General features: G+C 38.1%; 1 protein-coding gene across 1 annotated transcript in view; it reads right to left on the bottom strand.

The window, feature by feature from the left end:
* TERB2 (telomere repeat binding bouquet formation protein 2) overlaps positions 1 to 14,146 on the bottom strand; it is a 43,949-nt gene that overhangs the window by 9,103 nt on the left and 20,700 nt on the right. The window contains exon 6 of the mRNA XM_027552839.1: positions 2,873 to 2,961. Within this exon, the coding sequence (XP_027408640.1) occupies positions 2,873 to 2,961 (89 nt within the window). The remainder of the gene's footprint in view (positions 1 to 2,872; positions 2,962 to 14,146) is intronic.

The raw sequence follows: 14,146 nt of genomic DNA, 5'->3' as shown, positions 1-14,146 counted from the left end.
TAGCATTTATTTTAAAAACCCTCATATATGTGGACCCTGGAAGTTCAAACGCTTGCTATCCAAAGGGCAACTGTACTTCTTCTTAGTTCACTGTCCTTTGCAGTCAACAATTGCTCCTATGGACACCTTATCTTTGACAAAGGAGGCAAGAATATACAATGGATTAAAGACAATCTCTTTAACAAGTGGTGCTGGGAAAACTGGTCAACAACTTATAAAAGAATGAAACTAGAACACTTTCTAACACCATACACAAAAATAAACTCAAAATGGATTAAAGATCTAAACGTAAGACCAGAAACTATAAAAACCCTAGAGGAGAACATAGGCAAAACACTCTCTGACGTAAATCACAGCAGGATCCTCTATGACCCACCTCCCAGAATATTGGAAATAAAAGCAAAAATAAACAAATGGGATCTAATTAAACTTAAAAGCTTCTGCACAACAAAGGAAACTATAAGCAAGGTGAAAAGACAGTCTTCAGAATGGGAGAAAATAATAGCAAATGAAGCAACTGACAAACAACTAATCTCAAAAATATACAAGCAACTCCTGCAGCTCAATTCCAGAAAAATAAACGACCCAATCAAAAAATGGGCCAGAGAACTAAATAGACATTTCTCCAAAGAAGACATACATTACAGATGGCTAACAAACACATGAAAAGATGCTCAACATCACTCATTATCAGAGAAATGCAAATCAAAACCACAATGAGGTACCATTTCACGCCAGTCACAATGGCTGTGATCCAAAAGTCAACAAGCAATAAATTCTGGAGAGGGTGTGGAGAAAAGGGAACCCTCTTACACTGTTGGTGGGAATGCAAACTAGTGCAGCCACTATGGAGAACAGTGTGGAGATTCCTTAAAAAACTGGAAATAGAACTGCCTTATGACCCAGAAATCCCACTGTGGGCATATACACTGAGGAAACCAGAATTTAAAGAGACACATGTACCCCAATGTTCATCGCAGCACTGTTTATAATAGCCAGGACATGGAAGCAACCTAGATGTCCATCAGCAGATGAATGGATAAGAAAGCTGTGGTACATATACACAATGGAGTATTACTCAGCCATTAAAAAGAATACATTTGAATCAGTTCTAATGAGGTGGATAAAACTGGAGCCTATTATACAGAGTGAAGTAAGCCAGAAAGAAAAACACCAATACAGTATACTAACACATATATATGGAATTTAGAAAGATGGTAATGATAACCCTGTAAGCGAGACAGCAAAAGAGACACAGATGTATACAATAGTCTTTTGGACTCTGTGGGAGAGGGCAAGGATGGGATGATTAGGGAGAATGGCATTGAAACATTTTTAATATCATATATGAAACGAATCGCCAGTCCAGGTTTGATGCATGATACTGGATGCTTGGGGGTGGTGCACTGGGATGACCCAGAGGGATTGTATGGGGAAGGAGGAAAGAGGGGGGTTCAGGATGGGGAACACGTGTATACCTGTGGTGAATTCATGTTGATGTACGGCAAAACCAATACAATATTGTAAAGTAATTAACCTCCAATTAAAATAAATAAATTTATATTTAAAAAAAAAGAATGTACCATATGAAGCAATAAAACCTGTTGAATCTGTTAAAAAAAAAAAAAAAAATGCTCCTAAGAGTTCCAGAACTGACTTTTCTACTATCATAGTTGGAATAGAAGTTTTCTTTGATATCTCCAACACTCAGCCCCAAACTATACATTCAAAGTTCTTAATTGCTTTTCTGAAGGCCATTTATATTACTCAAATGAATAGAAGGAAAAAACTAATAAACAATTGGATAGATAAACTTAGTTAGATGAATAGTAATATGATAGAAGACATTAGGAATTTGTAAACTAGTTGCAAGAGGTAATTATGACACTGCTAAAAAAGATAAAATGATAAATATACAAATGATTTTATAATGAAACATCCAAAAGTCCACACATTTTAATTGTAGTGTTTTAAAAACAAATTTTTTAAATCCTCTATTTTTAAAATTAACAATGACCCTACTAAATACTACCCACATCAAATTATCCAAATAATATTTCCTACTTTGCCTCACTTAACACTATTCAAATTTCAAAGGCCACTTTTCAACTAGCTCTTTTGTTTGTACCCTCTCAATGTCAGCCTCAATTAACTGTCTTCTTTTTATGCTGGGCACTAGAAAACCTATAAATATGAAGTCTTTCAACATCTGGGTGACCCATGAAAGGGCTTCTGGGCACATGTGAGCCTCTTTAAATTATATGTAATGTTTATGTGTTATGTTTGTATGTATGTATGCTTAGGGGAAGGGACCTATGTTTCATCAGATTCTCAAAGGAAACTATATAATTAGGATTGTTCAAGCAATTAATAGGGCTTCCCTGGTGGCTCAGATGGTAAGAATCTGCCTACTATGCAGGAGACCTGATCCATGAGTCGGGAAGATCCCCTGGAGAAAGGAATGGCTACCCACTCCAGTATTCTTGACTGGAGAATTCCATGGACAAAGGAAACTGGGGGCCTACAGTCCAGGGGGCCGCAAAGAGTTGGGCATGACTGAGCAACTAACACTAACATTTTATACAATTAATTTTCCAAATTGGGACACTTAAGAGCAAAAGTTGATGCCAGGACAACAGGCATAAACTGGAACTGTCTTATGTAAACACAGATGTGTTTCCACCTTACCAATAGACCAGCATTTTAACACAGGAAATACAGGGCCTATTTTGGGTCAGTTCTGCAGATTAATTTATTTAATGTGTGATGAGGTTCTCCTATTAGTGTGTATGACAGGGAAGTCAGACTTTGTACAAGATATTCCCTTGTTTCTTTCCTACTTGAGTTGACTCTAAATTATATTTTAAATTACCTGTTACCATGTTGTTCACTGGATAGTGCTGAAGAGGAAAGTACATCTGCTTTTCTACAACTGGAGTCCTTATAAAATGCTTTTCTGTGCTATAAAATGAAACATATAGAAAGTCATATTTATATTTGTTTTTTGGACTTGTTATACAAATTAGAAATTATTCCAGGCAATATGTATAGCAATGTATTGCTCTGTGATAAGACTTCAGTCTTATTAGGTGAAACATTAACTATGAACTTCTTTTGTGCTTCCAAACAGACGGGGAAACAGTGGAAACAGTGACAGACTATATTTTGGGGGGCTTCAAAATCACTGCAGATGGTGACTGCAGCCATAAAATTAAAAGATGCTTGCTCCTTGGAAGTTATGACAAACCCAGACAGCATATTAAAAAGCAGAGACATTACTTTGCCAGCAAAGGTCCAGCTAGTCAAAGCTATGGTTTATCCAGTAGTCATGTATGGATGTGAGAGTTGGACTGTAAAGAAAGCTGAGCACCAAAGAATTGATACCTTTGAACTGTGGTGTTGGACAACATTCTTTTGAGTCCCTTGGACAACAAGGAGATCCAATCAGTCCATCCTAAAGGAAATAAATCCTGAATGTTCACTGGAAGGACTGATGCTGAAGCTGAAACTCCAATACTCTGGCCACCTGATGCAAAGAACTGACTGATGTGAGAAAAAAAAAAACCCTGATGCTGGGAAAGACTGAAGGAGGGAGGAGAAGGGGACAACAGAGGATGAGATGGTTGGATGGCATCACTGACTCAATGGACAAGAGTTTGAGTAAACTCTGGGAGCTGGTGATGGACAGAGAGGCCTGGCATGCTGTGATTCATGGGGTCGCAAAGAGTCAGACATGACTGACTGACTGAACTGAACTGAACAGATATTTTTGGTTTTCTTGACTGCTTCACAAAACAAGTATTTATTGAGTAATAGAGACCTGGTCTTTTCCCCAATATTCTTTAAAGCATAATAATTCAATAATACCTTATAATTAGATAAAAAACATAAATACACATATAATTTTAAATACTCTAAAAGAAAAGGCTCCATTTTAAATAATCGTAACATTTACTTCTATTGTGTTCAAATAACTGGAACTCTATTAATTAGTATTTGCACATTTTAAGCAAAAAATGATGTCTGGGAAAAAACATGAGGTAAACTAAGTGACTCTGAGTTAAAAAGAGAAAAAGTTAAATTATTCTGAGTGTGGTTATATAGTATAATTAATTATATTCTAATTTTTACAGAGCTAAGCAGTTTTCAACTGAACTATCTTGTTTTCTAACTCCCAATAGCAATGTTTACTATATTTAGACTATATATAATCCATAGATAATACAACTGTATGAGAATAAAAACTTCAATAATAAAACATTGAGGTCATCCTTAAATTTATTTTCCTAAAAAATATCTAAAATTATATTGAGTTATAACAAAGACTTTATTTTCAATTTGTTTAAAAGTCCATCTAAAAGAAACTATAGCTTGGAGACTTCCCTGGCGGTCCAATGGTTAGGACTCTGTGCTTCCACTGCAGGGGTCATGGATTTGATTTCTGGTTGGGCAACTAAGATCGTGCATGCCATGAGGCATGGCCAATAAATTAAAAGAAAAGAAATGAAAATAGAGAAACCATAGCTCATTTAGGAAGAGTCCCACAAATAAAGCAAAACAATGTTCCCAGAAAAGTCAGGGACTAAACAAGGATACCCATTATCATTGTTATTATTTACCATGGCTCTAAAATTTCTAGCCAAGCAGAAAGAGATATGGGAGGGAAAAGCAAGAAATGGAAGAGATAGCTACTAAAATAGAAGAGCTATATAGAGAAAAGGAAGAAAAAATACTTTCATTATTAACAAATGATATAAATGTGTACCCTGAAAAGCCAAGAGGAAAAACTGAAATATTTTTAGGGTCTTAAAGATTCCAATTGGGTAAATGTAAGACAAATACTCAAAAATAAATAAATTTTCTATGTATCAGCGATGACTAATGAAAATAAAATGGAAAAAATGATCCAATCCACTATAGCAACAAAGTTCATAAAAATCTAGGAATAACATAATAAGCAGTTTCTGATTCTATGTGTAGAAAAATTAGGAAACCTTACTGAGATATCAAAAAATAAAAACAAAAAAGGCATTGTCTTGGATAGGAATACTGAAAATTATCAATTATTTTCAAAGGGATTTTAGTGCTCAAGAAGAAATAATTCTAAAATTCACAGGAACAATCACGTTAGAAGATCTAACAGGAGGTAAGATTAAATTTATAATAACATGAAAAAATACCTAGGAATAATCTTAAAAGAAATATAAGATTTATATGAAGAAAATATGAAAAAAATTAATATTTATCTAGTTATTTGGCTACACCAGATCTTAGTTGCAGCATGTGGGATCTTTAGTTGCAGCATGTAGGATCTAGCTCCCTGACCAGGGATCTAACTAGGGCCCCCTGCATTGGGAGCACGGATTTTTAGTCACTAGACCACCAGGGAAGTCCCCTGAAAAAAAAATTTTAAGGTCCACAAAAGAAAACTTGAACAAGTGAGGAAAAATATACCATTTTATCAGATAGGAAGGTTCAGCGTCAAAGTTTCCCTAAATTAACCTATAATTTTTGTAATGTTACTAAAAATAACAACAGGAATTTTTAGTATGAACAGGCTGGTTCAAATTCTATCAAAATTCAGATGGAAAAATAAACCAGGAAGAATAGTTAACTAAGAAAATTTGGAAAAGAGTGAGGAGGAGGAACTAGCTCTAGATATTAAATAATATTATAAATAATTAAAACAGTGGTACTGTTGTATGACAGATGAATGTAATAGAATATATTAATAATAAAGTCCAGAAATAGACCCAAATACTTAAAGGGATTTAACCTAGGATAAAGGTGGCATTTCAATACAGTGGCAGGGGGGAGATAAATTATTCATTCAAACCAACAGACAAAAGTAAGTAATTATCTGAAGAAAAAAAAGAAGGTGAGATCCATACCTCACATCTTACACCAAGATATATTTGAAATGTGTCAAAGATTTCAATTTAAAAATATCATTAAGAAAAACCATAGCAAAATAATAATAATCTCATAGAAGGCTTTCTTTAAAAATGACACAAAACGCAAGGAGCCGTTAAAGAAAATATTAGTAAGAAAGAATGAATACAGGACTTTGTCCAGTGGTTAGGAATCCACCTGCCAAAGCAGGGGACACGGGTTCGATCCCTGGTCTGGGAAGATTTCACATGCCATGGGGCAACTAAGCCCCTTGTGCTGAAAATACTGAGCCCTCATGCCAAGCCCATGCCCCACAACAAGAGAAGCCACTGCAATGAGAAGTCCACTCGCTGCAACTAGAGAAAGCCTGTGCACAGCAGCAAAGACCCAGTGCAGACAAAAATAATTTCTTTTAAAAAAAGAATGAATACATATAGTACAAAATTTCTGCATGCAAAACCCATTTTTTATTTATGAAATTTATTTTTTATATAAATTATGTATTTCTTTGGCAAACAGTCTTCACCTTATTTTACCCATAGCACATCTGGAATGCCACACTACAGGATAAGTCTTAACAAGGTCTATATTTCCAAAGTAGCATGGGTCTACCAGGCACTGTAGAGGAAAATAAAGAAAAGCCAGAATCTGCTGAGGTAAAGAAGAGGGAAGGGGTAACATATATTAGCAAAAGGCTAATGTGAAGGTAGAAATATGTTATCACACTGTGTCAGAGAAAGTATAGAAGAATGGTGACTATCCCAGTTTACCCTGGATTGAGGGATTTCTCAGACATGGGCTTTTCAGTGCTAAAACCAAGACCGTCCCAAGCAAATCTGGATGTCTGGTTACCCTAGCCATGTAAATACAAAATCAATTGGAATGTAAGTTGGTTTAACCTCTTAGAGGGCAATTTGACAAGGCCTATCAAGGATACAAAATGTATACACTCCTGACTCAGCAATCCCCCTTCTAAGAATTACTCTACAGACACTTGCACACATACAAAATGACATTACTTGATCAATCACTGAAGCACTGATTTTAACAGCAAATGAGAAATTACCTAAAGTCCAGTAAAAGAGGAAAAGTTAAATAAATTATGATAAATCCATATAATAAAATACTACATAGCATAAAAATGAAAGCATTCTTTATGTAGTTAACATGGAATGATCTAAAAGGTAAATTATTAAGCGAAAAGAGGAAAGGTGCTGAACAACGTTTATAGAATATTACTATCTATGAAGAAAAGGAAGAATATTTACTTGAATTTGCCAGTATACACATATACAAGAACCTGATAATACTGGTTGCTCTGGGAGGGAAACGGGCTATCTAGAAGCCACTATATTTCATCAGTTCAGTTCAGTTCAGTTGCTCAGTCATGTCCGACTCTTTGCGACCCCATGAACCGCAGCACACCAGGCCTCCCTGTCCATCACCAACTCCTGGAGTCTACCCAAACCCACATCCATTGAGTCGGTGACACCAACCAACCATCTCATCCTCTGTTGTCCCCTTCTCCTCCTGCCCTCAATCTTTCCCAGCATCAAGATCTTTTCAAATGAGTCAGCTTTTCGCATCAGGTGGCCTAAGTATTGGAGTTTCAGCTTCAACATCAGTCCTTCCAATGAACACCCAGGACTGATCTCCTTTAGGATGGACTGGTTGGATCTCCTTGCAGTCCAAGGGACTCTCAAGAGTCTTCTCCAACAAAAGCATCAACTGTGAACTTCTCCACAGTTAAAAAGCATCAATTCTTCTGCACTCAGCTTTCTTTATAGTCCAACTCTCACATCCATACATGACCACTGGAAAAACCATAGCCTTGACTAGACGGACCTTTGTTGGCAAAGTAATGTCTCTGCTTTTTAATATGCTATCTAGGTTGGCAGAGGCAGTGGCCGAGACAAGCTACCCCGTGCCCAAGGGCAGGGGCAGTGGCCGAGAGGAGCTACCCTGCATCAGAGGTAAGAGTATATTTCATAGTTTCCCCTTTTGTGTATCTTGAATTTTGAACCATATGAATATATTATCTATTAAAAATAAAATTTGACAATAGAAAATAATAAGTAGGCATGAAGAACTAAGGAAAAGATTTTTAAAAGGACAGCAATGAGTTTAGTATTTACATGCCTTGTCAGGCATTAAAATACATAAAGTTAAATAACTTAAAAGAATATTGTATTTAAGTTATATAACTTAGAAGAATATCAAAACAAATCCACAGATTTATGAAATAGAGCATAGCCTAAAAACAGATCTCCAGACATATTAAAAACAACATACGACAAAGAAAATCACACATCAGCTGGAGATAGATTTATTCTAAAAAACTGGTAGAAGTCTAAAAATGGGGAAAGAGCAGTGAATTTTACATTTTCTGTGACAGTTATTTGAGGTATGGATAAAAACTATTGGCACCATTGCTCACCAAGTTTGTGTTCAATAAACAGAGGTGTTTATGACTTTAAAAAAACTGGTGGAAACTTATTTGTAAGACAGAAATAAATTTTGATCTTCAACTGTTAACATATACCATATACAAAATGAATATCTGCAGAATAAAAAACCTATTTGATATCTAAATGGGAAAGGACTTTTCTGGACATAAAAGCAGTAAAAGAAAAAGAAAAGTGATTAGTTTAACAATGTAAAAATTCAAAACTTATGTCTCCAAAAAATATAAGACAGATAAACATCTGAGGAAACAATGTGACAAACTGGATATGTGGCAATGTGACAAAAAGTATAATATAGCTATTATATAAAGGTATCAGACAAGTTGATAAGAAAAACAGTAAGACTCCCAGTAGAAAATGAGGAAAGGGTAAAAATAAGTCATAGAAAAGGACATGTAAAATGCTAATAAAAAAGATTCAAACCTACTAGTAATCTAATAAAAATGCAAATTAAACCAAGAACCTATTTTTCATCTATTAAGTTAGCACAAGACTTATTAATATACTGATGAGGATGCAGTGAGACAAACACTGGTGGGATTTTTAAATTTTTACTTTTATGGGAAGCAACTAACAATAGGCATCATGGCCTTTAAAAACATTCATGTTTCATTAATATCATAAAATCCACATCTGAGAATTTACATTAAGAAAATTATCTAGGGAATTTCATGGCTGTCCAGTGGTTAGGACTCTGTACTTTCACTGCCAAGTAGCTGGTCAAGAAACGAAGATCCTGGAAGCAACATGGTGCAGCCAAAAAAAACAAAAAGAAAATTATCTAAAAAGTGGAGAAAGATTTATTTTTAAAAAGATATTTATGAAGGTGCTATGAGAATAGCAAACTATAAATTTTTTTTAATTTAAAGGGAGGTGGTTAAACAGACAATAAGATTAAATGCCAATACAGCCATTACAGACATAATATCAAATAAGGTTTTTCAAAATGGGGAACTGCCCATACAATAATAAACAGAAAATCAAGACACAGACTCTCTGCTGTCCGACCTCAACTCTACTTAATGTGTACATGGAACTCGCTTCAGTCATGTCCAACTCTTTGCAATCCTATGGACGTCTATGCTCATGTGTCTGGTTTCTCAACCACCAGCCTCCTCTGTCCATGAGATTCTCCAGGCAAGAATACTAGAGTGGGTTGCCATGCCCTCCTCCAGGGGATCTTCCTGACCTAGGGATGGAACCCATGTCTCTTACATCTCCTGCATTGCCAGGTGGATTCTTTACCACTAGTGCCACCTGGTAAGCCCATTTAATGTGAGTATCTGTATAAAACTAGCAAGAAATGTACTAATGTTGATGGTGGTTATCTGAGTGGTGGGTTTGCTTACAATTTAAATTTTCTTTATTCTTGTTGTTGTTGTTGTTAGTATTTTCCATTTTGTCAAACTAGATGCATTACATTTATTATAAAACAAGAACAAGAAAAATAAGCAAAAATTCATGCCATTTTCAGAAGATTTGGGAACATACTGGGAAAGAAAAACAGCACAATGATTAAGAGTTTGGACTCTAGAATTGGTTTCGAATTACCTTCACTACTTACATAATACCGGGCGAATTATTTAACTCTCTGAACCTGTTTCCTCAATTGTAAAACAAGGCTAATACTATTTATCTATCTTATAGAGTTGTGAGAATCAAATGAAATACTGTGAATGGCTTAGCTCATAAATGTCTTTCATTTGGCACGTGTTCAATAACTAATTCACCATTCAGTGTTCAATATTACACGCTCTGGTGGTTCCACAAAGAAAGACATCTACCTTTATTTTTGTTGTTATTTTGTTGTTACTGGAAAATATTAGACATATTTCCCCCAGATTTGTAAGCTCTCTTTGTATATTAAGGAAAACAGCTTTTGTCAAATGTTTTTTCAAGTATATATTTTTCTTTTAACTTGGTTTATATTTCTATTTCCAGGTACAAGTTTAAAATAGTTTTGGTAGTCATATTATCAATCTTTTCCTTATGGTTCTGCATTTTGCAGGACAACCATTTCTTGAAGGAAAAAAAAAAAAAACACATCTGTTATCTTCTCTAGTCAAGTGAATCACTGGGAGTTACTTTTTAATCTCTATTTCCTGGAGGCGGTCCTAAGATGGTGGAGGAATAGGACAGGGAGCCCACTTTCTCTCCCACAAATTCATCGAAAGAACATTTGAATGCTGAGTAAATTCCACAAAACAACTTCTGAATGCTGGCAGAGGACATCAGGCACCCAGAAAGGCAGCCCATTGTCTTCAAAAGGAGGTAGGACAAAAGATAAAAAGAGAGACAAAAGAGGTAGGGAAGGAGATCCCTCCCGGGAAGGGAGTCTTAAAAAAGAGAGAAGTTCCAATGCCATTCTCCCAAATCATCCCACCCAGAGGGATGGTACGGGGAGGGAGAAGGGAGGGGGCTTCAGGATGGGGAACACGTGTATACCTGTGGCGGATTCATGTTGATGTATGGCAAAACCAATACAATATTGTAAAGTAATTAACCTCCAATTAAAATAAATAAATGTATACTTAAAAAAAAAAAAAAAGTTTCCAAACACCAGGAAACACTCTCTCCGGCGGGTCTGTGGTGAGCCTTGGAATCTCAGAAGTCAAAATAACCGGGAGGAAAAATAAATAATTAAAACCCACAGATTACAGCAACTCCCAACAGAGCAGCAGCCCAGATGTTGGCAACCCCACTAGCAAGCGTGGGCTGCACAGAGAGGCGCAGGCTGCATTGCTTTGGGCAAGGACTGGGCCTGAATGCCCCGAGAGCAATCTGAGGGAACTAGCTTGAGATAGTAACCCAGACTGCGGGATAACTATAAAAGCCTTAATCTAAGACACCGCCAGAACAAAGGCCCACTCACAGAACAAAGGACTGAGCAGAGCTAGCCGGCTGTGGACCGGCCCATCCCCCACCGGAGACAGACAGGTGAGGGCAGCCAGAGCCGGAAGGGGGCAATCGCAGCCCCAGAGAGGCATCCCATACCAAACTGCAAGCAGACTTTGTTGCTAACCAAGACTTCTTGGGATTCTGGATGGTCAACATTCGCCAGGAGGGTCACAGCAGAGATCAGCTCCCCAGAAGAGACACAGGGCACACCTGAGAAGGCACGCCCATTGTACACCCAGAAAACCAAGCGGCTGGGACGGGGGAGGGGATAAGTCATAGCCTTCAACTGGGGGCAACTGTGCTCGCCAAGCACCTGGTCACTTAAGCCACTCGGAACTGGGACGGGCACATAACGCAGGCCCAACCGAGTCTGCACCTTTGTGGAGTACCCGAGAACCTGAACCTGAGCAGCTTAGACCTGGGTTGTGCCATGCAATCCAGGGCCAGCATCAGACAGTTCCCAGCAGAGCAACCTAGAGCCTGAGCAGTGTAGACTGGGAAAGCACACACGCTGTGAGCAGGGTCAAACCCAGCGTGACTGAATCACTGTGAGCACATGCCAGTGATATTTGTTTGCAGTGTTCCTACCTCCCCACAGCACGACTGAACAAGTGAGCCTAAAAAAAGTGACCACCACTGCCCCACCTTGTGTCAAGACAGAAATTAGACACTGAGGAGACCAGCTAACAGAAGAAGCTAAAATAAACAGAGGGAACCGCTTTGGAAGTGACAGGTGCCATAGATTAAAACCCTGTAGGTTAGCACTGACCACATAGGAAGGGGCCTATAGACCTTGAGAAGTACAAGCTGGACCATGGAACTATCAGAAAATGAAGTGACCCCACACTGTCTGGAACAGCTCCAGAGAAAGTCCTAGATATATTTTTATTATCAATTTTTAAATTAAAAATTTTTCTTTTAAGTCCCCTATTACTCCTTTAATTTTCACTTTTATAACCTATTACCTTGCAAAAAAAAAGACCATATTTTTAAAGCAAACTTCACATATATATTTCATAACTTTTGTGACTTTGTTGTTTTGTTTTCTGTTAATACTGTATTTTTGAGAATCTAATCTCTACTCTAGATTTTTAATCTTTGCTTTTTGGTATTTGTTATCAACTTTCTACCTTTAAGAACACGATCTTCGGTACCCATTTTTACGTGAGAGTGAGATCACTGGCCTGACTGTTCTCTCCCGTTTTAAACTCCTTTTTCTCCACCAGGTTGCCTCTATCTCCCCCCTCCCCCTTTTCTTCTCTACCCAACTCAGTGAATCTCTTTGTGTGTTCCAGGCTGTGGAGAACACTTAGGGAACAGATTACTGGCTGGATCTGTCTCTTTCCTGTTGATTCCCCCTTTTATCCTCCTGATCACCCCTGTCTCCTTCCTCCCTCTTCTCTTCTTTGTGTAACTCCGTGAACATCTCTAAGTGGTCCAGACTGTGGAGAGCACATCAGATCAGATCAGATCAGATCAGTCGCTCAGTCGTGTCCGACTCTTTGCGATCCCATGAATTGCAGCACGCCAGGCTTCCCTGTCCCATCACCAACTCCCGGAGTTCACTCAGACTCATGTCCATCGAGTCCGTGATGCCATCCAGCCATCTCATCCTCTGTCGTCCCCTTCTCCTCCTGCCCCCAATCCCTCCCAGCATCAGAGTCTTTTCCAATGAGTCAACTCTTCACATGAGGTGGCCAAAGTACTGGAGTTTCAGCTTTAGCATCATTCCTTCCAAAGAAATCCCAGGGCTGATCTCCTTCAGAATGGACTGATTGGATCTCCTTGCAGTCCAAGGGACTCTCAAGAGTCTTCTCCAACACCACAGTTCAAAAGCATCAATTCTTTGGTGCTCAGCCTCCTTCACAGTCCAACTCTCACATCCATACATGACCACAGGAAAAACCATAGCCTTGACTAGATGAACCTTTGTTGGCAAAGTAATGTCTCTGCTTTTGAATATGCTATCTAGGTTGGTCATAACTTTCCTTCCAAGGAGTAAGCGTCTTTTAATTCATGGCTGCAGTCACCATCTGCAGTGATTTTGGAGCCCAGAAAAATAAAGTCTGACACTGTTTCCACTGTTTCCCCATCTATTTCCCATGAAGTGATGGGACCGGATGCCATGATCTTCGTTTTCTGAATGTTGAGCTTTAAGCCAACTTTTTCACTCTCCACTTTCACTTTCATCAAGAGGCTTTTGAGTTCCTCTTCACTTCCTGCCCTAAGGGTGGTGTCATCTGCATATCTGAGGTTATTGATATTTCTCCCAGCAATCTTGATTCCAGTTTGTGTTTCTTCCAGTCCAGCGTTTCTCATGATGTACTCTGCATATAAGTTAAATAAACAGAGTGACAATATACAGCCTTGACAAACACCTTTTCCTACTTGGAACCAGTCTGTTGTTCCATGTCCAGTTCTAACTGTTGCTTCCTGACCTGCATACAGATTTCTCAAGAGGCAGGTCAGGTGGTCTGGTAGTCCCATCTCTTTCAGAATTTTCCACAGTTTATTGTGATCCACACAGTCAAAGGCTTTGGCATAGTCGATAAAGCAGAAAGAGATGTTTTTCTGGGACTCTCTTGCCTTTTCTATGATCCAGCAGATGTTGGCAATTTGATCTCTGGTTCCTCTGCCTTTTCTAAAACCAGTTTGAACATCAGGAGAGCACATAGGGAAGTGATTACTGGCTAGCTCGCTCTCTCCTCTTTTGATTCCCCCTCTTCTCCTCCTGGTCACCTCTATCTCCTTCCTCCCTCTTCTCTTCTCTGTGTAACTCTGTGTACCTCTCCAGGTGTCCCTCACTGTGGAGAAACTTTTCATCATTAACCTAGATGTTTTATCACTGGTGCTGTATAGATGGAGAAGTCTTGAGGCTACTGTAAGAATAA

Source organism: Bos indicus x Bos taurus, chromosome 10 (assembly GCF_003369695.1).
Source record: "Bos indicus x Bos taurus breed Angus x Brahman F1 hybrid chromosome 10, Bos_hybrid_MaternalHap_v2.0, whole genome shotgun sequence".
Lineage (NCBI taxonomy): Eukaryota > Metazoa > Chordata > Mammalia > Artiodactyla > Bovidae > Bos > Bos indicus x Bos taurus.
The sequence above is the reverse complement of the archived record's forward strand: the minus strand, read 5'-3'. Positions and strand labels throughout refer to the sequence as shown.